Source organism: Nematostella vectensis, chromosome 6 (assembly GCF_932526225.1).
Source record: "Nematostella vectensis chromosome 6, jaNemVect1.1, whole genome shotgun sequence".
Lineage (NCBI taxonomy): Eukaryota > Metazoa > Cnidaria > Anthozoa > Actiniaria > Edwardsiidae > Nematostella > Nematostella vectensis.
In genome coordinates this window covers 1,247,751-1,275,330 of record NC_064039.1, presented here as the reverse complement: position 1 = coordinate 1,275,330, position 27,580 = coordinate 1,247,751, and the positions used below count along the sequence as shown (strand labels likewise).

The window sequence follows — 27,580 nt, the reverse complement described above, 5'->3', positions numbered from 1 at the left end:
GTAGTGTGGGATTCCTGTGCTAGTTAGCACCAGGTTCCGTATCGAATCCCTTCCAATATGTCCGCCAAAGTCAAGGAAATCCTTTTTTTTTTTGTCTTACATAGCAGAAGCAGGCCACACGATGTTTAAACACACATCCTAACAAAAGCGCAGCCTCAGTCAGCCATGGCAGACGACCCAAGTCAGATATTTCAGATGCTTAGGCCAATTTGCTCCGAGGTGTCAAAAGGGCCAACGAGAAGCAACGTGCAAACGTTAGAGAAGTTGCTAAAAGAGCAACATGGCGAACTGTTGACCAAACTGTCCGAGTACGTGCTCTTCCCTCTCAAACTAACACTGCAGCGTCAAGGAGTATCGGATGATCTTAAGCACGATGTAGTGCGCTGCATGCAAACTTTGATAAGCAAGATTTACATCTGCAAATTTGCCATCTTTGAAGATGTCTACACCCTATTGACCGTCATGCTTAGTTTAAGGGAAAGTCCTGGGAAATCAGCAAACATTTCTGAGGAGATGAAGCTTAGTATAATAACTTGTCTCTCTGCACTTTTAGATAACACAGCCACAGTTATAAAGGGACTGATTTACAGCACACGTTTCTTGCCTGCATTAGGCCATGGTGTGTCTTTATTACTGGATGTGTCGGAGCATGAGAAGGCACGGAATTTGAAAATCGAAGCTATTCATTGCCTTCAGAAGCTTTCATTTTGCAAAGTAGAAAAGTCCAATAGTAAATCTGGAGGTGATGAATTGGGGGATTCAAAAGATGAGGTAGAGGTGTATGTGAGAGAAGAGGCAGCCAAAGCTTTTGCTTCATTTCTCCCTGGAATAGCTATGACTATCTGCAGGATAATATCGGGAGACCCACAACAAGGCCATGCTGTTTTCATATCGGCGATTAACTGTTTTCAGAATATTATAGTTTTGGTTTTAAATGATAGAAATTCTGTAACAGATGAATGGAAAGATGATAATGTCAACTTTGCAATTGCAAAACTTTGTTCAAGAAGTCAAGATACTGTCAAGAAAGTAAAAGACGAAAGTGAGATCACAATGAATGGGCATGATAAATTACAGCAACTAAGAGTTAATACAACTAAAGACTGGTTTAACTCCACTGCTGAAAAGCTTGATTTGCTTCTTGGCAAGCTTTGTGCTGCAGCATTAAGTAATTCTAATTGGAAAGTATTATTAGCATTAGCAAACTTTTGTCACTGCCTTCTGATGAACTCCCATCAAACCCTTCAAAAGTCAGTACCACAACTCGTAGAGGTTCTTGTAGGACTAGGTGTAGATAGCTTCCCTCAAGTTGCAGGTGAAAGTAAATCACACTTGAAGGAGATCTCAACCTGTGTGTTATCAGGAGGTAAGTGATACATTGGATAGAAGCTGATAAGAACAGATAGACGGGCAGTCATGTAGACACTGCTGTTTCATATTATGCTGTCTGTTGAGAAAAAAGTGGTCAACAATGCTTATGATACTCATAAGAGAAGCCCAGTTGCTCTTTTTTTTTTGTTCTTTTAATGAGGTGCATGCTGCAATCATTTATTGTTCAGGGTCATTTGGTGCGCTATTGGAAGAAAACCTCCATTCACTTCTGTCCTCTTTGCCAAGACTTCTCAGAACAGCAGATGACACCAAAAAGCTGAGGACTTTGAATTTGGTTTATGGTTATCTGAATCTCCTCCATGGACGGCTGAAAACACTCCTCATGTCAAGCTCTCACTTGCAGAGACTCTCTCATGCATTTCTACAGGTCAGTGGCTTACTCCCTCACCACCAATACCATGGCTCAAAATTGGTAACATCTGTGACTTGTAACATGTGGCTGAAAAAAAAATTTGAACAATGGCACTAAAATGATTGTTTTCTTTGTATGTAAGCAAGAAAAGGTTTACAACTAATGTACAAAGTGGCTTCTCTGTCTGACATTTCACTACTTTATCTTTACAATTTTTTAGAGTATTTTTGTACCATCTTTAACCTGCCACCCATAATAATTTCAAAAATCTTCAGCTCTTTATACTGTATAATGCTTCCATGCAGCTGGTATACCAAACCGCTGGTATACCAAACCGCTGGTATACCAAACCGTTCGTATACCCAACCGCTCTTATGCCAAACCGCTCGTATACCAAACCACTCGTATACCAAACCGCTCGTATACCAAACCGCTCGTATACCAAACCGCTCGTATACTAAACCGCTCGTATACCAAACCGCTTTTATACCAAACCGCTCGTATACCAAACCACTTGTATACCAAACCGCTCGTATACCAAACCGCTCGTATACCAAACCGCTCGTATACCAAACCGCTCGTATACCAAACCGCTCGTATACCAAACCGCTCTTATACCAAACCGCTTGTATACCAAACCGCTCGTATACCAAACCGCTCGTATACCAAACCGCTCGTATACCAAACCGCTCGTATACCAAACCGCTTGTATACCAAACCGCTCGTATACTAAACCGCTCGTATACCAAACCGCTCGTATACCAAACCGCTCGTATACCAAACCGCTCTCTATTCTGTGTGCCAAACTAGGTATTGGAATTTGAGGTCTCAAATGTGCATATTGTGGAAGAGAAGACTTTGTTAATGCACAAGTCAGCTGTGCTGCCTTCCGACACACAAGGACAGGACCCTTTCTCAATTCCTGTTGACAACGTCATGACAACTCAGTTCCCAAAGTACTACTTCAAGCATTTTGCTGATAACAGGATCAAGTCGATGGTCACATCTTGCTGTAGACTTCTGGGTTGCCATGGTGATGTGCCTCTGCTAGTAGACCATTTCCTGGAATTGTTCCAAGAATCCAAGATCCATCGGAAGCAATGTGTCTTAGTCCTCAATGACATTCTTTTAGGAACATTAGACAGTCAAGCTAGAGAAGGTAAATAACAAAATGCTTAAGACATATCATTAGAAACAACAAAATTGGGCATACAATATTGAACAAAATATCATTTTTCAACATAGACATTGTGCTGACAATATACCCTGCTAGCAGAGCTTTTCTTTTTATTTGTTTATTACACATGCGGATTCGCGTTTCATGGTTTTCGTGCTCTTCATTTGTAAAAAAACGACCAAGACAACACGAGTAGACAAAACCACAAATAAGCACAACCAAGAAACACTAGGGAAAGCCTCTGTTAGCAGGGAACTGACAATATTTTTCAACATCTGCAACAAAGCAGTACCTCCTATGTAGCAATATAAAACCTTTTTAGAATTCAAAATCTCTCAGTAACGCTTCTTCTTTACATTTTCATGTCTATGAGTAAGCACTTTCCATTTTAATGTGTGAGAAATAATGCTTCATGAATGATGCAAAGTTTACAAATAGCTGACCTGTAGCCATCGGGCTTGGAAGAAATACCTCGCTATACAAGGAGGTGCACTCAAATTAATGAAAATTGTCCCACTGCTAGCTAATGAGTTAGCACACCCACCTCTCCCCCACTCAGGATCCTGGCTATGGGCCTAGAAAATTACCCAATTAGTATACAAGAATCACAAGTTCTGCTCTCAAGGCAGCACCCTTCCACTGAAATGAATAATTCCAAGATGTTTTAGTGTTGTTTAACTTGTTGTAGGTTCCCCTATACCATATACAGCTGTTGAGTTGCTCCTCTCAGAATACACTTCAGAGAAACATTGGAACTTGGCCATCTCCAATGCCGCATTCAATGCAAACAGAACCAACACAGAGCGAGGCAGCATGCATCAGCCAATATCTCACACAGACCTCAGAACTACTGGCCTTAGCTTTGAAGAGCTGAATAGCAACATCCTGCTAGAGTGCCTCATCCTGGAAGGCTTAGGGACTTTTGCGCGTATACTTGGAAAACAGTTCCAAGAGTTCCTCATAGATGTGCTGTACTTGATCTTGGAGAAACTTGGTAGTGACAATGCAACAATCAGTAGGGCTGCGTATGGCACTCTGATTCTTATATGCCAGAGCATTGGCAGCAGAAGTCTAGAAGCATTGATCGCTTGCAATGCAGACTACCTTGTAAACTCAATCTCACTTGATTTCAAGTACATCTTCATAAATGGACGTGCACCACGCGTACTGCAGGTTATGATTGAGTACAGCAACTCTGACATCTTGTCAATTATTGACGATACTTTGAGTGACACATTTGCAGTCATGGACGTCTATCCCGATGAGTTCATGCTCTCTCTGGTCAAAGTGCTTCATGCTCTAGTCTGCGCACTCAGCAGGTGGTTTCCTGATGATTTTCCCAAAAACAAGGTGACTTAACAGAAAATACTGCACATACAGAACTTAAAGTGCTTGTTTAAGCATCCCGCTTTCAATTAGCACCCCTCATTCCCCTTAATATTGAATAAGTGTTCCCTTGAAATAAGCACCTCTATAATGTAAAAATTATCAAAAGCATGGCTGTTAGCACCCACAAGTTACTCTTTTCTATTATCGAACAAAGTACTAAGCTCATATAGAGCTCCATTCTGCTATTTGAAATAAGTGTGCCCCCCCCTCCCTTAGGGGTTTATTTGGCTTGGATGGCCTAATCTGCTTATCAGTCTTTCTGTCTTGTCAATGTTTTATCTCATTATGTCAATCCTATACCACAATAATGCTTATTTTGTTGCCCTATTAGCCATCAGACACTGCTTCTAAGTGGAAATCTGGCCACTCGATCATGTCACATGCAAATGCTGCCAACGGCTCTTATGCAGACTCCTTGCTAAATTTCGTGAAGGAGTACAAGAGAAAACGGCAAGTTGCCATGGGGGAGGTGACAGAGGTGACAGATGAGCATCCAAACAATGATGCCAAGGAACCAGATGACATCACCTCAGACCAAGAGGATAAGCCCCCACTTCATGTCCACTATGTCAAAAAGGTGGGCCTACCAGCAAAATATCACAAGCAGCTGACATCACGGCATATCATAGCAGCGTACATCACGTTATATCCATAGCAGCTGACATCACAGCTTATCAAAACAGCTGACATCACGACATATCATAGCAGCTGACATCACAGCATATCATAGCAGCTGACATCACGTCATATCCATAGCAGCTGACATCACGTCATATCCATAGCAGCTGACATCACGTCATATCCAAAGCATTTGACATCACGTCATATCCATAGCAGCTGACATCACGTCATATCCATAGCAGCTGACATCAAGGTATATCCATAGCAGCTTACATCACAGCATATCATAGCAGCTGACATCACGCATATCATAGCAGCTGACATCACGGCATATCATAGCAGCTGACATCACGGCATATCATAGCAGCTGACATAACGGCATATCATAGCAGCTGACATAACGGCATATCATAGCAGCTGACATCACGGCATATCATAGCAGCTGACAACATGGCACATCATAGCAGCTGACATCACGGCATATCCATAGCAGCTGACATCACATCATATCCATAGCAGCTGACATCATGGCATATCCATAGCAGCTTACATCACGTCATATCCATAGCAGCTGACATCACATCATATCATAGCAGCTGACATCACGTCATATCCATAGCAGCTGACATCACATCATATCCATAGCAGCTTACATCATGGCATATCATAGCAGCAGACATCACGGCATATCTATAGCAGCTTTACATCACGGCATATCATAGCAGCTTACATCACGTCATATCATAGCAGCTTTAAATTACCTAATTTATTTAGATCACCATAATACGGTGTACATGTATGCCACTCACCTCATATCACTTATGTTAGCTCATGTTATCATACCATATCACAGTGTACATGTATGCCACTCATCTCATATCACTTATGTTAGCTAATGTTATCATACCATATCACAGTGTACATGTATGCCACTCATCTCATATCACTTATGTTAGCTCATGTTATCATACCATATCACAGTGTACATGTATGCCACTCATCTCATATCACTTATGTTAGCTCATGTTATCATACCATATCACAGTGTACATGTATGCCACTCATCTCATATCACTTATGTTAGCTCATGTTATCATACCATATCACAGTGTACATGTATGCCACTCATCTCATATCACTTATGTTAGCTCATGTTATCATACCATATCACAGTGTACATGTATGCCACTCATCTCATATCACTTATGTTAGCTAATGTTATCATACCATACCACAGTGTACATGTATGCCACTCACCTCATATTACTTATGTTAGCTAATGTTATCATACCATATCACAGTGTACATGTATGCCACTCATCTCATATCACTTATGTTAGCTCATGTTATCATACCATATCACAGTGTACATGTATGCCACATCTCATATCACTTATGTTAGCTCATGTTATCATACCATATCACAGTGTACATGTATGCCACTCATCTCATATCACTTATGTTAGCTAATGTTATCATACCATACCACAGTGTACATGTATGCCACATCTCATATCACTTATGTTAGCTAATGTTATCATACCATATCACAGTGTACATGTATGCCACTCATCTCATATCACTTATGTTAGCTAATGTTATCATACCATATCACAGTGTACATGTATGCCACATCTCATATCACTTATGTTAGCTAATGTTATCATACCATATCACAGTGTACATGTATGCCACTCATCTCATATCACTTATGTTAGCTAATGTTATCATACCATATCACAGTGTACATGTATGCCACTCATCTCATATCACTTATGTTAGCTCATGTTATCATACCATATCACAGTGTACATGTATGCCACTCATCTCATATCACTTATGTTAGCTAATGTTATCATACCATATCACAGTGTACATGTATGCCACTCATCTCATATCACTTATGTTAGCTAATGTTATCATACCATATCACAGTGTACATGTATGCCACTCATCTCATATCACTTATGTTAGCTCATGTTATCATACCATATCACAGTGTACATGTATGCCACTCATCTCATATCACTTATGTTAGCTCATGTTATCATACCATATCACAGTGTACATGTATGCCACTCATCTCATATCACTTATGTTAGCTCATGTTATCATACCATATCACAGTGTACATGTATGCCACTCATCTCATATCACTTATGTTAGCTCATGTTATCATACCATATCACAGTGTACATGTATGCCACTCATCTCATATCACTTATGTTAGCTCATGTTATCATACCATATCACAGTGTACATGTATGCCACTCATCTCATATCACTTATGTTAGCTAATGTTATCATACCATATCACAGTGTACATGTATGCCACTCATCTCATATCACTTATGTTAGCTAATGTTATCATACCATATCACAGTGTACATGTATGCCACTCATCTCATATCACTTATGTTAGCTCATGTTATCATACCATATCACAGTGTACATGTATGCCACTCATCTCATATCACTTATGTTAGCTAATGTTATCATACCATATCACAGTGTACATGTATGCCACTCATCTCATATCACTTATGTTAGCTAATGTTATCATACCATATCACAGTGTACATGTATGCCACTCATCTCATATCACTTATGTTAGCTAATGTTATCATACCATATCACAGTGTACATGTATGCCACTTATCTCATATCACTTATGTTAGCTCATGTTATCATACCATATCACAGTGTACATGTATGCCACTCATCTCATATCACTTATGTTAGCTCATGTTATCATACCATACCACAGTGCACATGTATGCCACTCATCTCATATCACTTATGTTAGCTCATGTTATCATACCATATCACAGTGTACATGTATGCCACATCTTATATCACTTATGTTAGCTAATGTTATCATACCATATCACAGTGTACATGTATGCCACTCATCTCATATCACTTATGTTAGCTAATGTTATCATACCATATCACAGTGTACATGTATGCCACTCACCTCATATCACTTATGTTAGCTAATGTTATCATACCATATCACAGTGTACATGTATGCCACTCACCTCATATCACTTATGTTAGCTAATGTTATCATAACATATCACAGTGTACATGTATGCCACTCATCTCATATCACTTATGTTAGCTAATGTTATCATACCATACCACAGTGCACATGTATGCCACTCATCTCATATCACTTATGTTAGCTAATGTTATCATACCATATCACAGTGTACATGTATGCCACTCATCTCATATCACTTATGTTAGCTAATGTTATCATACCATATCACAGTGTACATGTATGCCACTCATCTCATATCACTTATGTTAGCTAATGTTATCATACCATATCACAGTGTACATGTATGCCACATCTTATATCACTTATGTTAGCTCATGTTATCATACCATATCACAGTGTACATGTATGCCACTCATCTCATATCACTTATGTTAGCTAATGTTATCATACCATATCACAGTGTACATGTATGCCACTCATCTCATATCACTTATGTTAGCTAAGGTTATCATACCATACCACAGTGCACATGTATGCCACTCATCTCATATCACTTATGTTAGCTAATGTTATCATACCATATCACAGTGTACATGTATGCCACTCATCTCATATCACTTATGTTAGCTAATGTTATCATACCATACCACAGTGCACATGTATGCCACTCATCTCATATCACTTATGTTAGCTAATGTTATCATACCATATCACAGTGTACATGTATGCCACTCATCTCATATCACTTATGTTAGCTAATGTTATCATACCATATCACAGTGTACATGTATGCCACTCATCTCATATCACTTATGTTAGCTCATGTTATCATACCATATCACAGTGTACATGTATGCCACTCATTTCATATCACTTATGTTAGCTAATGTTATCATACCATATCACAGTGTACATGTATGCCATATCTCATATCACTTATGTTAGCTAATGTTATCATACCATACCACAGTGCACATGTATGCCACTCATCTCATATCACTTATGTTAGCTAATGTTATCATACCATATCACAGTGTACATGTATGCCACATCTCATATCACTTATGTTAGCTAATGTTATCATACCATATCACAGTGTACATGTATGCCACTCATTTCATATCACTTATGTTAGCTAATGTTATCATACCATATCATTAAAATACAACATAACATCACCTCAATATATACCCAAATCACCTATCTTAGCAAATGTTACATCATACATCACAACATATCATTGAAATCCAACATTATGTCACAGCACCTCAATCAGGGCTTTCATTAACTTTCAGAGTAGGCGGTGGAGATTGATAAGTAGGGGGTAGAATTTATTTTATCTTTTTAGTTCAAATAAAACTTAAGTTGACTTTTTAAGAAAAAGTAGCTGGCGTTCAGTGAAAAATAGCTGGCGCTTCCGCCAGCTGCCTGGGCCTAATGAAACCCCTGCCTCAATGTTTGCCAACTCAACTTATGTTATGCCAACTCAACTCATTTAATGTCAGCTCAATATCACATTACGTCAGATTGCAACATCATTACATAACATTACAATTACAAAAGGGAAGGTTTACAAGGCACATGTGTGCGCACTTGATTCAAGTTTTAACAGTCAAATGTTTTGTGTACAAAGTGCACTTCCTTGAAGACCTGACTTGACAAAATATGACGAATAGTACCACCAAAACAAATAATTGTTAATGTGTTGTACATATTAGAAGTGAACCCAATTCAATTGAATAACTAAATAAATTCAGTCCATCCTACTGTAGAAGGTGAAGGGCACCTGTAAACGTTACCTATACCTAACATAGGGCAACTTGCCCTCTCCCTTTGCACTTTCTGTGCCCAGGTGTTGGACAAGTGCGTGCATATCGTAAGCAGTAGGTCTCTTGTGGTCTGTCTTCTTGTCCTGGACACCATAGACGAGTCAGTTCGTGTCATCCGCCATCACGAGAACCACCTTCTACCCTTGATTCACAAACTGTGGCCGCCGTTGGTCAGGCGCCTCAAACACCAGGAAGAGGTACGCAATTCGTGTAACATACATAAAACAACATGCCGGCCCTTAGCAAGTCACTCTCGTGTGGTTATCTCTACACTTTTTTTTTTCTCACAGGTCGTAGTTGTCAAGGCAATCGAAGTGGTGTGTGGCATGGCGGAATGCTCGGGAGACTTTATGCGCAGACGAGTGGAGAAAGACGTCCTTCCCTGGCTGTTGCAGTATCTTGAGCGTCAAGCTGCAGTGAGTGCAAAGGTGTCTGGCGCAGCGTACCTGCACACCAAGGCCTTAAAGTTACAACTAGCAGCGCTGCATGGCTTGCGCCGGCTCTGTTCGCAAGTGGAGGTCGGCGAGACCGAACTAGATCGCGTGTGTAATACGTGCACTCTGTACCTGAGTGATAGACAACCTCTAGTTTTACAGAAGGTGTGTAATCGTAGCAGCAGCAGCATCGACAACTATCACTCGCACCACACAACTGCCGTACTAACATCCTCTCTATTAACTATGCTTATAATAAGGACCAAAAATATGGAATTCTCTCTCATAAACTCTCACTCTTCTTCCCAATCTCCAGAGATTTAAGAAATCCCTAAAGAAATGGAAAATGGCCCGTCCTTATTCGTTTTCTCTAACTGGTCGAACGACACATGAATGTAGATAATACCTAAAAATACTCAACCCAACTGAAATACTCTTATTGTTTCGCTGCAGGCTTGTATGGCGGCTTTTGAGGCGTTCATAACCCTTGATCCAGATGCCGTGTGGCTCACTCTCAACCAACTATACTGCCCCGTGGAGCCCAATCCACCACAGAACATGTTTGTTCGTGTAAGCCTGGGAACCACAGAAAACAAAGATCTATCAGAAAATGTGACTCGTTTATTGAAGGAGTTCTATCAATAAGAAATCGATAGAGGAGGGACTTTTATCCGAAAGAGCTAGATAGGAGACAGTTCGTCAATGAAGACTCAATGGAAGAGCTTCTTTTATCCGCTAGGAAGAGCTAATATCTGAATATATTCTGCAATGTTAGTTTGAGTTTGACTATTATTTCTAAGTCACCCCCCCCCCCCCCCCCCCCTTGACTGCCAAAAGAAAATGTGATTACAACAATAAGCAATTGTGGAGTCAGGAAATGGAGGGGCGAGACTTCACAGAAGAACGTAGATGCTAAAAATACGATTAGCAGGAGCGTGTCAGTGCTTCCAAATTTTCCAAAATCTTCCCGAGGGAACAAGCCCCACACCCCTATTATGGTACAGATTTTATAGTGAGCAACTTTTTGACCAATCCTTTGCCCCATCCTTTATTCCACTTACTGTGTGGGAAGAAAGTAGAAGAGAGCGAAGAGTATGGCCGCGCGAAGAAGGAAGAGAGAAAGATAAGAGACAGCGTGAAAGCGTTTACACATATTGCGTCACTTAACCTTTTATAGCAGAGATTTAATACCATATGCTTATAGAGTTTTACGCTCACCACTCCATTTATTATGCCAACATAATCCACACCGTGTCCCACCCCTCACGCAGACAGGAAATGCGTTTCATAGTCTCGACAGTTCCTTAAATCGCACCTGTTACAGGAATTGTTGTAGGAACCATTTCTCTTTCTACACGAAAATCTGTGACATGTACAACAAATCATCGCAATCAACATTAGACTGGGTTGCCTGTGCCTAAAAAGGCGTCCCAAGTGGTCACAGAGTGTGCTATACTAAGCCATTCTGTAGCCAGGGTTTTTAACAGGAGAGCGCCTAAAAGTCCCTTTCAAGGCATTTTCTCTTGTATTTTAGATAATGTCTCATACATTAAGGCCTAGTTTAAACGCCGTTCTTTCATGTACCGTTCCAAATAATGCAAATGAACCAATTCGATTGTTCTACGTTCATTTGCATTTAGAACGGCACATGAAAATTATGGCGTTTAAACTAGGCCTTACTATGTTTTTGGCTGCTAGAAGGGCTACCCCTTTGTTTTTGTCTGCTAGAATGGCTACGCCCCTGTTTAAGTAATTTTAACATCTCACAGGGGCTCATTAGTAGGGGCAATCATCTGTATTATCAAGAGAGCATAAGATAAGAAAGGGACACTTTGGTATTACCCGCGCGCCATGTCGATTCCGAATCTGGCTATTTTTAGTAACCACCACCCCACCACTGCGCGTGAGTATTTGCTCCTTTTATTTTGTCCTACTCTCCCGTGGGTTGCGTGTTGTTGTTTTGCCAACTCGGTAGGAATGAAAAGAGATCATGAAAAATAACTCGGAAAAAGAAAACAAGTCTAACTTATGTAAGCAAGATTGGCAAATATACTCACAGAAAGCTAAATCCCTGAATAACTTGACTGTTTTGTTTTTTCTGAGCGGCGAAGTTAAGTCAAGAAGAAAGAAAATAGCGACGAGCGAAAAAATGGCTGTGATACCGCGTTTGATTCAAATCCCCCAAATCACTCCAGCTCGTATAATATACTTAATAGTTATAGAAATGTCTAGAAACAACATCAAAGAAGTACAGTAACTCCCTCTTTATTTTCTCACTATTAGAGAAGCTCAGATACTTCAGCTTGCTGATTACATACTTACGATATCTTAATTTGTTCAAATTTGAGTTTCTTTTGATTGACCTCTTGGCTGTCCGGAAATCATAATAAGATTTAAAATCATTGCAAAAAAAAAAAGGCCAGGAGTGTATGAAAGCATGCATATATCTGTCATACTGGCTTGTAATAAGACTTGCCATCATTATAGTAATGGACATCATTATAGTAATGGCCCTAGTAAAATCTTTCAAAAAAGTTCTTGATGGAAAGATGTTGCTGTCACTCAAACAGTTTCAGGCTCTTGAAATATTGTGGATCTCTTGGGGAAATGGATTCTAGGTCCATTGACCACCTGGTGCTTGGACCCCTTATCAAATATAATAAGATTTTTTTGCCAACCGTAGCGATGTGTATCTTTTTTCGTCTATTATCAGGAGAAAATGGGTCCAAGTGATGACAGAGCCATAAAGGAAATAGGCATTTTATGTTCCTCACCCATATGTACCAAAGTTTCGGATTTGCAAGATACCGTTTCCTTTGTTTTCCTGTGAACTACGTGCAACTGGACATTCCTGTTGGGCGATCGAGATCGTTTGTAAACATCTTTGGAAAAGCATGTAGGTTTAAATGACTATTTTATCGCCGAGACACGCAGAAGATAAAGGCTTACTTGAGATATTGTTCTTTTGGCTTTAGTAGATGCAAATGGCTGGTTAAGTTTTCATTTACTTTGTTTTCAAGTTTCTGGATCAATGGGTAAACAGGATAGTTTTTGACAGTTGAAATAATTTACTGCATTTGCAGACTTTTCGCTTACTTAGATATTTAGATGTATAATTTCATTGTGATTCATCTGTGTAACTCTTATTAATACTTCATTGGTATTATTTACTTATGTTTTTATATAAGCTTACAGTACACTTTCTGTTGTTTACATTATTTCAAGAACCATCATAGCAATTTGTAAAAGCAAAACTAAGAACATCTTTAATAACAATTTAGTTAAAAACACTCCATAAATAAGAACATCCCTGCTTTATTTGTATAGATTACACATTTTTATGTATAAAATCAAAGAGTGTGTTGTAGGTACAATAGTGTACCTACCTGCCATACTTTGGTTCTGATAATTATAATGAGAAAATTTAAACCTATTTATTCTTATCAAAAACCAAAATCCCTTAACATTGATCTATCATGAATGGGAAATGGAAATTGTAAACAAATTTGTAATCATTGCTGTTAATCTTATATTTCGAAGTTTAAAATCATAACCAGCACAATGATTAGTTAACTTGGTGTAGTGTGTTCACAGTATTTATTGAACTAGCTACCACAAATCACAAACAGCAACTCTATTTAGCATTTTCTTCTTTTTTCTTAAATATAGGAATTTTGAAGTTGATGTCCACAAAAGCACACATAGCTGATTTGTTATTTATTTTATTCTTTTTTTTTTTTTGGGGGGGGGGGGGGGTGGGGTTGGGACTGCAATTTATCTTCTGTGGACTAAAATATGTGTCAAATGCCACTGTAAAGTAAGTAAAGTAAGGGAAATGCAGTACTTAATAACCATTTCGCTGAGAGTCTATGGGCATGTATCATAACCACATAGGAATCATTAATTGGAGCAGAGAGAGAGCTACATCACATTTTCCTACCCAGTGCATTTGTTTTTCTACTTTAAATTACAAAATAGTTTGTGCAAACCAGATCAAAAGGTGCAAAACAAATGTAGATGTGATAAAAATCAGTTTCTTCAGAAAATTAAGTGCATTAATTTTTTTTCTAAATATTGTGATGTTATTCATTCACAAATAGTTTGTGCAAATGACCTCAAGAGGTACAAATGGTATTTAGTAGAGCAATAACGGGCAAAAATCTTTGTTCTGCACCAGCCATCTCCTCAGATAAAAACAATAAGAACAAAAGAACAGTGTTGTAAGCATCACACACATCAGGATGTTATGAAAGGGGTGTGGGGCATGTCCCCCCCCCCTCCCATCCCTTGGATCCACCAATGCACATTCCAAGAGAGCCTTAGGATTACGGAACTAGAATTGGTATAGTGACCATGGCAACTGACAGTCCTCTACCACCAAAAGCAAATAAAATACCATCAATTGGGGATTATTTTCCTGGATATTAATTGCTATGGAACTCAACAATTTTAAAATAAATTAATAATTGATTCAAGCTCTTAGATTAAACATTTGCCTTGCATTACATAGCTTATTTTTTTGCCACCTCTTAGATGCTAATAATACCTTCATACAATCTGGTCAAGAGTAAGCAATGGGTGAAATAAACCTTGAAGGAAGCTTTTAGAAGTCTGAGTTATTGCAACGTATCTACGGTACAACTCATGAACAGTTCGTGTTTTTCTAAAACAAATTTGTTGTTCACTAAAGGCCATAGTCTCTAGTCTCATAGGACATATTCACATTTTTCTCCTCGTCTATAATATTGGATGTATAACAGCATCCTAGAAGAGAAAGAAAAGGCAACTAAGATTTTGTGAAATATAATGCACCTATCAGCGGCTTGCCCGAGGGGTCGACCCCTGGGGACACCACGGGGATTGTAAAATTGGGGAAACAATCTCAACGATCAATGTCAGGAATGAGCACAGGTAGCCCAGGCAATGGTTTCGAAGCTTGTTCGTAGCTTGGAATCGGCTGTTCAATCCACTCGTTTTACCTCTAAGAATAACAGCCGATTCTAAGCTACGAACAAGCTTCGAAACCATTGCCTGGGCTACCTGTGCTCATTCCTGACATTTTTCTCGATTATTTAATCATTCTAAAATCCTTTGTCATCAATGGATATACATATGGGTTATTACCCATACAACAGTATGACAAAACGGCCCTTTTGTTTGTTTTTGATGAGTTTGTTATCAAACTTTCGAGCGTTTGCACTAAGCGCCGCGAAATGTGTTTGAAATGTGTTTAGACTTCCAACATAGCCGCCGGGTGGTTATGCTAATAAGCGTGACGTCACATGCAAACCAAGAATTCCAAGAATTCGATTCACAACTCCTAGTTTAGGGTGCTAATGCCTGGTGCACACTAATGACACAATGATATAACGACATGGCGCACGCACTCGTACGTTCAAGTGTGAATGGTTAGACATTTTGACATAAGCCCAACATAACGACATAAACATAATGACATAAGAGAAAAACATTTTTTTTCTTTTATGTCTTTGTGTCTATGTCGTTATGTCGGGACTAACAGAGTGCGCATGCATGTCGTTATGTCACTAGTGTGCACCAGGCATTACCAGCCGCTCCTAGTGCTACTCACGCACGCAAGCACTTTCCTGGAAGTAACATGGCGGCAACCGGCACAGACAAGAACTTCAATGAAGACAATATTTTGCTGAGGGAAAACCTTACCAAGTTTATAACATGCCCCTCTTGCAAGGAAACGATGAATGGTCCCGTTCTTTTGCCTTGCCTTGACTCGATTTGCAGATCTTGCTGTCAGAAAACAGCACAGAAACACGGAGATACGTGGACTGTTCCTTGTCGACTTTGTGACTCACTTGTAAGAATACCACAGACAAGCGACCTGAAGACAAACTTCTTTGCTTGCAATGTTAATAATTATCTCAGATGTTGTTTAGATGCGAAGGATGCTGTCATCTGCTCGAATTGCGATGAGAACTCCGCACTAGCAGAGGCGAGATGCATGGATTGCAACGAGTTTTTGTGTCAGATGTGTGTGGAAGCTCATCGGAGAATAAAACTTACTCGGGAGCATCAAGTTATTATTATCAATGAAGAAAAGCCTCTGAAGATCTTACAGTCCCTGCACGTTAACTTAAAATGCTCGAAACATAAAGATGAGAAGTTGTTGCTTCGATATTGTGCAAACTGTAATGAGCCACTTTGTTTGAGTTGCATTTCAGAACATGCGAACTTACAACACAAAGTTGAGGAATTAACAGACAGTAGCCTAGCAAGATGCCTTTTTAAAGTTGGAAATATAATTGATGAATTCTTGGAAATGCGTAAAGTTCTCCATGATAGCATGGAAGGTGTTGAAGCCGAGAAGAGAGAACTAGAAAACCAAGCACAGAATTGTAAACAAGAAATTGAAGAAGCTACAAACAAGATCATAGAAGCTGTGCTAGTGCGCAAAAATACGCTTCTGAAAGATCTTGAGTTGGTATCAGATTGTACAAGGCAAGCACTAGATGACAGGACCATGAAACATTGCAAAGAGCTTTCCTGTATCGATAGAGCCAAAGTTTTTATTGGTCATGCCTTCGAGCAAGGGAATTCAGTTGAGAAACTGAGCGTTCTAAGGACGGTGGAAGATAGAGTGAAAGAAATGAAAACAGGACACATGAATGCAGACTTTTTGTATACAGGCATGAAAACCAGATATTTAGAGCTTGCTGACAATTCCCAATCTGACCAACTCAAGGTGATGATTCTGCAGTGGGGGAGCATAAGCAAAGAGGTATGTAGGATCTTCTTATAGAAACCTTTTATAACTACATGCCACCAGTTAATAGAGTGACAGTGAGTGCACTTCAATGCTTATATTGAAGGAAGGTATTTTGGTTTTGTTGCACAAAGTTTCATTGTTAAGTACTAATAATGTTTTTCTACTTGTAGCCTGAGCTGAACCCCTCAAAAGCTAATAAAGGAAAAATGCCACCCAAGAAAATTATTCGCACAATTCAGCCTGCTGTCGAGGTAGGTATTCAGCTGTATCGCCTATTTGTAAGTGTTGGTTTTTTAACAATGTTCTTGCTTTGCAGCTTAAACGTAGTGAAATAGATGGATTGGTCCAGCTAAGAAGGCAAGAGCAGCAACAACAGAGGTAGTTCCAACTTTCATCTCTTTTATTCAAGTGAATAAAGGCGATGGGTGCGGGGGCAGCGCCGGCAGGGGCAGTGGGGGCGGTGGTGGTGGTGATGATGATGGTTATGACTATGCTAATGTTGATATATCGACTTCAATTTTAAAAAATCGACTTGTTGATAAATCGACCTGTTGATAATTCGACTTAACTCTTGATAACTGAATTGTTGATAATTCGACTTGATTGTTAAAGAAGAAAGTAGTGAGACCATGTGGTAACGATACTAATCTTCCTGAAATAAGAAATCAATACAATAAGCATTTATATGCTGACCACAAGAGTTTAGACCAAGGATAAACATTTGATAAATGATTATTGGTTACAAACCAATACAAAAATATAATTTAACTGAAAAGTCAAATTACGTCTATTACCCAGCGCTACCAGCCAACATCAACACCTCCTTTGTAAAGCAAATCATGTCATAGAGTGTAGCTAGTGTGAAAATAATGCTTTCTCCCGATCTAATTAAAGCATGTAGGGTATTAAAAGTTTTAAAAAAAGATCTTTTAAAGATCTCTTTGCAAACTTGGTTGCTATAGGTTCACATCTTCAACCAAAAATCAAAGGTTCTTTTTTCGAAAATTATTATTATTGTATTTTTCATAAAAAATACAGCTATGAGCATATTAGGAGAGTGTCTCAGGACATCATGAAGTCTATTGGGGCATAATTGAGTGCTTTGCTTATGGATATTTGCAAGCAAAGGTGGGTTCATGATGATTTTTTCTTGTTTGGCTTTGCCTGGATTCTAGTAAATCACCACAGCTCTCCTAAATGCTGTCTTTTGTTTACACTGCTATTCTGGGTCTGTATGACCTGGAATTGATTTGTTTTGGGAGAAGAGTGTTGACTGGCCCTCCCCTCGTGAATTTTTCCCTAGATCTCCCAGAATGCTTTGCAATCCGTAAAGGCATCCAAGTTGTTTTACAAGCCTTCAAGTAGTGGACATTGTGTTTTGAGGCCATGGACATAAACCTGGAGGATCTCTCTCCCTTGTGTGGTATTTTGAGCGTTTTATTGAGAGGGGTGATTCTGCTTTTCTTTCCTTGTTCGATTTGAAATTTGTCAAAGAACCTGTGCTATTATTTGGCTTAAGAGTAGTTGCCAACACCTTGGTTGAATGCATATCTTCAAGAACATTTATCCCTTAGACTGATGCCTGAGTATCTTCATCTTGTTGTGTTTATTTTGCATTTATGAATTTTTTGGGTTGTGGGTACTTCTCAAAGCCGGTACAGGCCGGTTGAGGGGTCAATGTGTTAAGCAAAACTTTAAAAACATCCAAAGACTTGGTAGCTCCCAAGCCAACTGGGAAAGCGTTCCAGACGGATCTGAGCACAAGGTCTTTTTTTAATTTTTCTGAATTAAAGTATTGTTTTGCCTTTGTTATTTAGAAAGTCATGCGTAAATTCAGAGGCATCCTGAACAAGATTACCCCTCAGAATTTCAAAAAACTCGTGGAGCAAGTTATGAACCTGGAGATTGACACCGCTGAAAAGCTGGAGGGCATTATTGATATTGTTTTTGAAAAGGTAGATATAATAAAGTGACAAAGATGATGATAAGATTATTATGTTCCTCTAGAAGTTAAGATACAGCAAACAAAATACAAACAAATAACAGTGAAAACTTTGATATAATCCTGCGGCAAATGGACCCAAAAGTGCCATTTCTATATTTGAGAAAATAAAGTTTCCAATTGACCAATATTCTTATAGTTGGGTAAGGGGTATCCATAGATTGTCACCCTAAGTGGCCATCCTAAAATAATAGAACAACATGGAGATTTCAGACTTGGTTGAGGTTCCAGTGTGAGAATCTTGTATCTGTTCTCACACAGTGCCTTGCATGTTTGATGATTTTTCTCTTATGTCTGTTTTTAAAAATAGCACAACCTGAAGATTTGTGAGTTGAGATACCACTGTTACAATTCCGCTCTTATACCAGTTGGTAAAGATTTCTTTCATGCTTACAGGCTATCAGGGAGCCAAGATACTGTGTTGTTTATGCTAATCTATGTCATTGTTTGTTGCCGGTAAGTTTAAAGTGACTGCATAAATATGCTCAATGGTAATGTGCAAGGGGTCATACCCCAACCTCATTCGTATAATATCCATGTCTCATTAGGATGCTATTAAATGTATGGTCCATGATAACTAATCAATGATAGCTATAACGCTCAAAACATCAGCTCAACAACTTTCTATCACAGAGTTGTACAACATACTTTTCTACCTTGTGTTGATTTAAAACTTGTCTAAACCACTCCTACACAGATCTTGATCATATAGTTTCTCTACAGCTTGTTTGTAGTATTTCTAGTGATATCAAAAGTTTTCAGGCCTGCATATTGCAGTACAGGTAGTTAATTAAACAATTGTATTTTCCCCTATTTTTAGATAAAAGTTTCTTTTGAAAATAAGGAATTGGTTTTCAAAACCATCCTGCTCAACAAATGCCAGAAGAAGTTTGATAAGACATATGAGCACAAAACCCACAACAACACTGACCAGCTTGTGAATGAAGGCCTTTCGGTAAGATGATTTTGAACAACAAGCTTTAGGTGTTTTACTTCAAAATCGGTTATTATCATTAAACACATCCAGTAAATGTGCTGAGCTAAAACTTGAACTCATAAAGAAACACTGATTCTGATTCGAGTGCCTAATCTTTGGCTTCTACTGACAAATCTAAACCCTTCAATCCATTGAGGATCTAGATGACCAATTTGCACTTGTTTATGTTAACAGGTCAAAATGTTAAGAGTGTTTAAAGAATGAGCTGTAAAGTATGTCCATATATTTAAATACGATACAACTCATTGGCGGTATCTTGGTCTTTATTATTAAGACCAGCTCGAATCCGCAGCTGGAAAATTTACAGAGTTACAAGAACGCTTTCCGTGAAGTTAGTGCGCGCATATGGGTAGGATCCTTGACGCTACCAGTTAGCCTACATCTTCTTCCGGTATTTAATCATGATAAACAAGTCAATCATACACGTTATGATGTGACAGTGCTCTTTTTTTTTTTAAAAAGTCATAATTTTTTTCTTGGTCTGTACCTGCAACCCATTTGAATCACTAATCTCAAACCATTACCAAACATTTTAAAAGTGAATAATGGCCAATGCTTCAAGCTTCAAATTATTTTCAGAAAAGCACACAACATACAGTAAAGCTTCAAGCATTTGTGATTTATTTCCCCTTCTCTGTTTCAATAGCTCCATTTGAATGCAAGACTCTGAATAATATATAGCAAAATTGTTAGAGCCTATGTTTAGTAGAAAAAAAAAACATCCATGTACACAAAGTCCTGAAGGGGAACTGAAAAACAATGGAAACTTTGGGTTATCAGGGAGTTTAACTGTAGAACCTTTAAAACCAGATATAACTTGATTTCTGTCACAGGAGAAAGACTATAAGATAAAAAAAAGCTGAACAAGAAGAATATGAGATGTGGGAAAGAAGGAGGACACTTGGAAACATTATATTCATTGGTGAACTGTTCATACTCAAGGTTTGTAATCTTAAATGCTGCAGATTTTATGTCTTATTTCTAAGCCCTCGATGTTACTCAAAACTTGAATGTCAAGTGTTTAGTGTGGACTATATTCTATTTGACAAACCAACAAAGCGACTGATCACCAAAACTTTATCAAAAAGATCCCATTTTTGCTTGCGTCTGTCCCCTAATAGATAAACAGATGGCGTCACAAATAGTCATGAACAAGAAAGTATGCGACGAGACGCAGTCGACTGTTGTTCATAATTCGCTGTGACATATTCTGTGCATCTATTAGAGGAGAGATAAACAAAAAATGACATCTACTTGTTTCATACAGCGATTAAGTTCTTTTCTAAATTTCCAATCTAGTTTTGGGAATCACGCATGCATGCTGACGCCAAGCGTGTGTCCTCTAATAACACATGGACCCTTGACCAATAAGAGCGTGCAATTTACGAGTGTCGTTCGGTACAGTAGGTCATGCTACCATGCAAGAATCGCTGTTGATTGATTGACATGGGTGTCATAAAAAAGAGGATTCAATTTATTTTGTTGTGCACCGTACAGCATTTCTTTGCTAGGCAGATAGTTGGCTGAGTTCATGTTTTAATCATATGGTAACATTTCTTATATACTTATTGGCTGGTAGCTAACCCAAGATTGGCGGTAGCGCAATCGGGATGGAAAGCATAATCTGATTAATTTAACATGCACTTTCTCTTTCAGCTGAATGATATTTTCTTTGCTTTTTTTAAAAATCTTGTTTTTTTATCCAGAAGATCTTAACAGAGAACATCATGCACACTTGTGTATGGAAGCTCATAAATAGAACTGATGACGAGTCCTTGGAGTGCTTGTGTGAACTCCTCTCCACCGTTGGAAAGGACTTGGATCATGACATAGCCAAGGTACAGGGCCTGTGACCTTCACCTCGTGTGATGCACGCAATATAACTTTGATAATTTAAAAAAATAAGGATAAATTTGGGTGAATAAAAAATTGCGTACATGAATGTTGAGTTAACTAGAGCCACCCAACTCGACTGGGAAATCCGCTTAGATGAGAGAAAATGAATTACCATTGTGAGCTAGGGCAAGCTACCTTTGAGAAAATGGCCTGTTTAAATTGTTATCAATTAATCATCCTCCTGTGAAAATCCTACCTACTTGCCTTGTTTCAAAAAGATCTTTCCTCGAAGAGGTCAGCTTCTGTTCTTTTTCAGCCACGCATGGACCAGTACTTTAGGCAATTCAACAAAATCATTGACTCCAAGAAGACATCCTCTTGTGTGCGCTTCATGATTCAAGATTTGCGAGACCTGCGGCTAAGCAACTGGGTGCCCCGCCAGCGACCCTGGGTGCCCTGCCTGTCTACTACGCTTCTAGAGGATTTGACACGACAGAAGAGATAGTTCCCAGAAACACTTTATCTGTATTACCTAATATCATAACAGAAGGCATGAATTCCACTGAGAACATTCATATGCGCTTAAATCCAACAAAATGTAAAGTTATTGCGATTGACTATTTTCATAATATCAGTTACCAGTGCCTGTATTTCCATGCGGTTTTGTTTTGGAAGAGGTCAATCACTTTTTTTAAGCAAATGACTTGACCTGGGCGGCGCACTGCAACTTCATATAAAGAAAGCCAAATCGTAGGCACAGTGTATTTGCGCACTGCGAGTTCATAAAAAAAAAGCCAAATCGGAGGCTTTATGCATTGGCGCACGGCGAGTTCATAATAAAGAAAGCCAATCGTATGCTTAATGAATTGCCAGCTCAAGCGCTGCGATATGGGCTCCGTCTAGACTCAGGGTCTTCTGGGTAATTTTCAATATCTCACGAAGCTGCAAATGCTAGTGACGTCATAGCCATTCAGAGCGTGCTGTAGATATATTTCCAGGCCTGCCATGTGATAGTGATTTAGAAGCTGCTAATCTACTCCCATTACCACAAAAGGAGGTCTGATGGATGTTGCAAATTTTTCAACTCAATTTGCCCTAAAAATCTGCTACAAAGAAATAGTCATGAGCTAGCTAGAGGAATATATCTGCAGATACACCCTTTAAGGGTGTACACCTATTTCAATTAAGGTTGGCTATAAAAAATGGAAAATGATGAATGCGAAACGCCATTGGTTAGAGAAAACAGGTCTTGTATCTGTTAATGACATTCATTGGAGGCTAAATTAAGTTTGTAGCAAGGCCACTAATAAATGAACAAATTTTTAATACAAAAAAAAAACATTATTATTGGCCAAACTGTGTTCCATTTTCCATTCTCTTATCATAAAACTTTATTGAAATAGGTGTATACAATGCAGTCCATTCTTTATCATTTTTTTTCTATTGGTCACAAATAAGAATTCTAGAGAAAGACAGCTTTTTTGTAGAGGAGCAATTTGCTTGAAAGCTATAGTTTTTCCCTCTACAGCTTCTCCTATGAAAGCTCTTTCAACGTCATATATTCATTTTCTGTTATGGGTATTATTTTAGAAAAATTTAGTTGAGACTATTAAGACAGTTTTAGGTTTTATGAATTAGGTTTTTGTAGTATAATATTTGTATCGTTTGTAAGGAAATTTTCAGTTTTCTCTTAGATGCTTTTCTCCAAACTTTTTCAAGTGAATCTAAGCCAGAGTTTCTGAAAACAAGCTGCTGGCTCAGTGGCATGACTCAGAGCAGGATGTACATATTAGGCATTGGTATTTAATGTAGGTCACCAAAAATAAGCACATTTAAAGTACTTTTTACAAATAGAAAAATTGTTCTAAATAATTAATCAGAGTTAAAAAGTAAAACCTAGTTTTTTCCCCAAGTTAGTCTGACAGGTTCTTGTATAATGTGCATTTAGGGACATTTAGGCTATTTAGGTTCATAACTAGTCTCTTGCCTTTTTTATGAAGATATGATGACAATGACTTATGGTCAAGTAATTGATGTAGATAAGTTATTCATAAAAAAAAAAACAGGTCTCCTATAAGATCAGCCAGTAAATTCATATTTTATAAAGCAAATTAATACAATTAACAACTGTAGGCTAAATAGATGCTTATAAAAAGAGATTCTATTTGATAATTTTAGGCTTCTAATAGGATCATTCTAGTTTCTAATATGTGGTTCTTAACTTTATAATAAAATAAAGTACTGGTTGTCAGAATTTTTTTGATATATTAGAGTGGTTTTCATCCACCCTTAGCAAAGCTACATAAGTTACATTCTAAAGCATGGAAGAGAAGGTTAATACATATATTTTTCCAATATTTGCATTTTTTTAAACCTTACACGAGAAAAAAAAAGGGCCATTTCTTATAAAACCTCCACGGTTAAAATGTAACCCTCCAAAAATAAAGAATATTGTATGGTATGGTATTGTAAAGAAAATTATAAAACCCTCTCCTTGAAAATTAATTTTGTAGTCGATCGTCTTTTTTGTGTGGGTTCCCTGTGTTACATTACGGTGCATGCGCACCAGTTTAGTAGAGTCGATGCTCCAAAAATTGCTTAAATTAAACAAAACTTACCTGGAAGTTGAAGTTTGATTGGGATTCTTCTAGTCACCATAACATTGAGGGATTAAGTGAGCTAGCAACGATGCGCATGCACAACTTCAGTCTTTAAATAAACAGATAATAGGCATCTTCAAAAACTTGAGGAAAAGCCAAACAATACTGGGAGGGACACTGCAAGTAAGTAAACATTTGGTCCTTTTGTTATCAGAAACGTGTTAAAATGCAACGGTATCTGTAGTATAAAAAGTTGGGTTTTGCAATTAGGTTTTTTGACATAACTGCGAAATGGAAGGTTTACCCTTATACCAAGGTTGGGTTTTGCAATTATGTTTTTTGACATAACTGCGAAATGGAAGGTTTACGTGTATACCGAGGTTGGGTTTTGCAATTAGGTTTTTTGACATAACTGCGAAATGGAAGGTTTACCCTTATACCAAGGTTGGGTTTTGCAATTATGTTTTTTGACATAACTGCGAAATGGAAGGTTTACGTGTATACCGAGGTTGGGTTTTGCAATTAGGTTTTTTGACGTAACTGCGAAATGGAAGGTTTACCCTTATACCAAGGTTGGGTTTTGCAATTATGTTTTTTGACATAACTGCGAAATGGAAGGTTTACGTGTATACCGAGGTTGGGTTTTGCAATTAGGTTTTTTGACATAACTGCGAAATGGAAGGTTTACCCTTATACCAAGGTTGGGTTTTGCAATTATGTTTTTTGACATAACTGCGAAATGGAAGGTTTACCCTTATACCAAGGTTGGGTTTTGCAATTATGTTTTTTGACATAACTGCGAAATGGAAGGTTTACGTGTATACCGAGGTTGGGTTTTGCAATTAGGTTTTTTGACATAACTGCGAAATGGAAGGTTTACCCTTATACCAAGGTTGGGTTTTGCAATTATGTTTTTTGACATAACTGCGAAATGGAAGGTTTACGTGTATACCGAGGTTGGGTTTTGCAATTAGGTTTTTTGACATAACTGCGAAATGGAAGGTTTACCCTTATACCAAGGTTGGGTTTTGCAATTATGTTTTTTGACATAACTGCGAAATGGAAGGTTTACGTGTATACCGAGGTTGGGTTTTGCAATTAGGTTTTTTGACATAACTGCGAAATGGAAGGTTTACCCTTATACCAAGGTTGGGTTTTGCAATTATGTTTTTTGACATAACTGCGAAATGGAAGGTTTACCCTTATACCAAGGTTGGGTTTTGCAATTATGTTTTTTGACATAACTGCGAAATGGAAGGTTTACGTGTATACCGAGGTTGGGTTTTGCAATTAGGTTTTTTGACATAACTGCGAAATGGAAGGTTTACCCTTATACCAAGGTTGGGTTTTGCAATTATGTTTTTTGACATAACTGCGAAATGGAAGGTTTACGTGTATACCGAGGTTGGGTTTTGCAATTAGGTTTTTTGACATAACTGCGAAATGGAAGGTTTACCTATATACCGAGGTTGGGTTTTGCAATTATGTTTTTGACATAACTGCGAAATGGAAGGTTTACCCTTATGCCGAGGTTGGGTTTTGCCAACCCAAACCTCCGCATATAGGGTGAACACAAAATTTTGCAGTAATGTCAAAACATATAATTGCAAAAATCTACCTCCGCGCATAAAATGAACCCTCAATTTCGCAGTTATGTCAAAAAAATAATTGCAAAACCCAACCTCGGTAAAAAGGTAGATTTTTGCCTATGATTCTCAACATTTTCTCTATCTTTTGGGAATTTAACGAGTGCAGTATATTAGCTGCTTGATTGTAGACATCCTAATTATAGAGCATTCAATTTTGGGAGACTCAAAAGCCTATGTTGTCGGTGTTTTCGCGAAAGGTATGTTCAGAGCGCCTGCTCGACCGCCGAATTCTCAATACAATTTAAAGACACTACAGGAAATAGATATTGAAGGCCAACAAATTCATATCCTAGGAAAATATATTAAGAAAGTACTATATAAAACTTATGCAACATTTTGGAAAACCCAGGCACAGTTAAATTAAAATAGTGGAAAGCTACGCACTTATTGCAAGATCAAGACAAATTTTAAACTAGGAATTTTTTGTCAGAAGCTAATGTTAGACGCCGACAATCTATGACTAGATTGCGTGTCTTGGCACGCAAACTAGCAATTGAAACAGGCCGCTATAAAAATTTACCTTATGAATTAAGGATTTGTGAAAAATGTGAAAAAAATAAGGTTAAAAATAAGGTAATGGAATGTCAATGATATTGGTCGAGTATTTTTTAATGATCTATTTGCAATCAATAACTCTTTCAAACTGTTAAGGCCAAAAGACCTTTTTTGTATATTATGAGCTTAACAGATGACTCCATTTCGGGGGTAGTCCTGAAATTTTGTGATGATGTAATTAAATATTATGAATATAGGATAGGCATATAAGCCAACCTACCCTTTGTATATTATCCTAATATACCTGTATTGGTATTTATTGGAATAAAGTTATTATTATTATTATTTAATTTATCCCCACCAGTGACATCACAATAGAAACCATGGAAACGATGGATACCGCTGCTCAACTGCGCCGCCGTTGGAATTCATTAAAATGGTCGCTTTTCGGGTACTCGAGCGAGAATTTCTAAAATACGAAAACAAGGCCAAAAAAAAAAACGAGTTGCAGCATTTGGTGTTCAAGATGCTGGAATGAAGCTCTACATGCATTAAGCATGCAGTGTCCCTTTAAGTGTATGCTGAAAAAAATCATGCTGGCTCCGCTTTTAGGCAGTGCCTAAATCTATATATTATTCTTTAATCACAGGGAGCCCACTCAACGTTTATCCAACATGTGCTTTGAACTTCAACTGTTTATTTATGCATATCAATTAAGTCACGAAGTCTTCAATAAAGTTACTTTAACACATTGACCCCTGAACCGGCCTGTACCGGCTTTGGGAAGTACCCACAACCCAAAAAATTCATAAATTCAAAATAAACACAACAAGATGAAGATACTCAGGCATCAGTCTAAGGGATAATCACCCCTCTCAATAAAACGCTCAAAATACCACACAAGGGAGAGAGATCAGCAAACACAGTTCAAGACACAAATAGATACCTTTATTCTGATCCTCCAGGTACATTTCCTTGGCCTCAAAACACAATGTCCATTCCTTGAAGGATCGTACAACCACGAAAATATATTTACGTATTGCAAAGCATTCTGGGAG

At 38.2% G+C, this 27,580-nt stretch overlaps 2 protein-coding genes and 2 long non-coding RNA genes across 7 annotated transcripts; 2 read left to right on the top strand and 2 right to left on the bottom strand.

Annotated features, from left to right (window-relative positions):
- Positions 1–33: 33 nt before the first annotated feature.
- LOC5503357 (TELO2-interacting protein 1 homolog) lies at positions 34–10,975 on the top strand. The gene is made up of 8 exons (XM_048728735.1): positions 34–1,366; positions 1,560–1,759; positions 2,555–2,903; positions 3,610–4,271; positions 4,642–4,887; positions 9,791–9,964; positions 10,058–10,366; positions 10,655–10,975. Exons 1-8 carry the CDS (start codon positions 166–168, stop codon positions 10,844–10,846), a joined length of 3,333 nt encoding a protein of 1,110 aa, XP_048584692.1. The 5' UTR covers positions 34–165; the 3' UTR covers positions 10,847–10,975.
- LOC116611337 lies at positions 1,855–27,531 on the bottom strand. 2 transcript variants are annotated; one of them, XR_007311871.1, is made up of 4 exons: positions 27,469–27,531; positions 24,397–24,487; positions 10,623–10,777; positions 1,855–2,894 (listed from the first exon to the last, which is right to left on the bottom strand). It is a non-coding gene; the product is annotated as an uncharacterized LOC116611337 (long non-coding RNA). The 2 variants fall into 2 exon arrangements; XR_004293471.2 differs by lacking the exon at positions 1,855–2,894 and having other exon boundaries at positions 9,415–10,777.
- LOC116611338 lies at positions 12,909–16,013 on the bottom strand. The gene is made up of 2 exons (XR_004293472.2): positions 15,884–16,013; positions 12,909–14,965 (listed from the first exon to the last, which is right to left on the bottom strand). It is a non-coding gene; the product is annotated as an uncharacterized LOC116611338 (long non-coding RNA).
- On the top strand, positions 15,504–21,836 carry LOC5503356 (E3 ubiquitin-protein ligase TRIM33). Of its 3 annotated transcripts, none has more exons than XM_032371706.2 (7): positions 15,504–16,955; positions 17,114–17,194; positions 17,260–17,321; positions 18,761–18,898; positions 19,342–19,401; positions 20,776–20,884; positions 21,649–21,836. In XM_032371706.2, the coding sequence occupies exons 1-4, from the start codon at positions 15,819–15,821 to the stop codon at positions 18,789–18,791; spliced, it is 1,311 nt and encodes a 436-aa protein (XP_032227597.1). In that variant the 5' UTR covers positions 15,504–15,818; the 3' UTR covers positions 18,792–18,898; positions 19,342–19,401; positions 20,776–20,884; positions 21,649–21,836. The 3 variants fall into 3 exon arrangements, with proteins under 3 accessions (XP_032227597.1, XP_048584693.1, XP_032227596.1); XM_048728736.1 differs by having other exon boundaries at positions 19,342–19,900; XM_032371705.2 differs by lacking the exon at positions 21,649–21,836 and having other exon boundaries at positions 19,766–20,791.
- Positions 27,532–27,580: the final 49 nt, after the last annotated feature.

What these genes read in the sequence shown, in the direction of transcription:
- LOC5503357 (XM_048728735.1), top strand. Translation starts at nt 166, where the DNA reads ATGGCAGACGACCCAAGTCAGATATTTCAGATGCTTAGGCCAATTTGC. An exon ending in AGACAGTCAAGCTAGAGAAG is followed by an intron (nt 2,904 to 3,609) that starts GTAAATAACAAA and finishes AACTTGTTGTAG; the next exon opens with GTTCCCCTATACCATATACA. An exon ending in GCCTCAAACACCAGGAAGAG is followed by an intron (nt 9,965 to 10,057) that starts GTACGCAATTCG and finishes TTTTTCTCACAG; the next exon opens with GTCGTAGTTGTCAAGGCAAT.
- LOC5503356 (XM_032371706.2), top strand. Translation starts at nt 15,819, where the DNA reads ATGGCGGCAACCGGCACAGACAAGAACTTCAATGAAGACAATATTTTG. An exon ending in GGGGGAGCATAAGCAAAGAG is followed by an intron (nt 16,956 to 17,113) that starts GTATGTAGGATC and finishes TTCTACTTGTAG; the next exon opens with CCTGAGCTGAACCCCTCAAA. An exon ending in CAATTCAGCCTGCTGTCGAG is followed by an intron (nt 17,195 to 17,259) that starts GTAGGTATTCAG and finishes CTTGCTTTGCAG; the next exon opens with CTTAAACGTAGTGAAATAGA.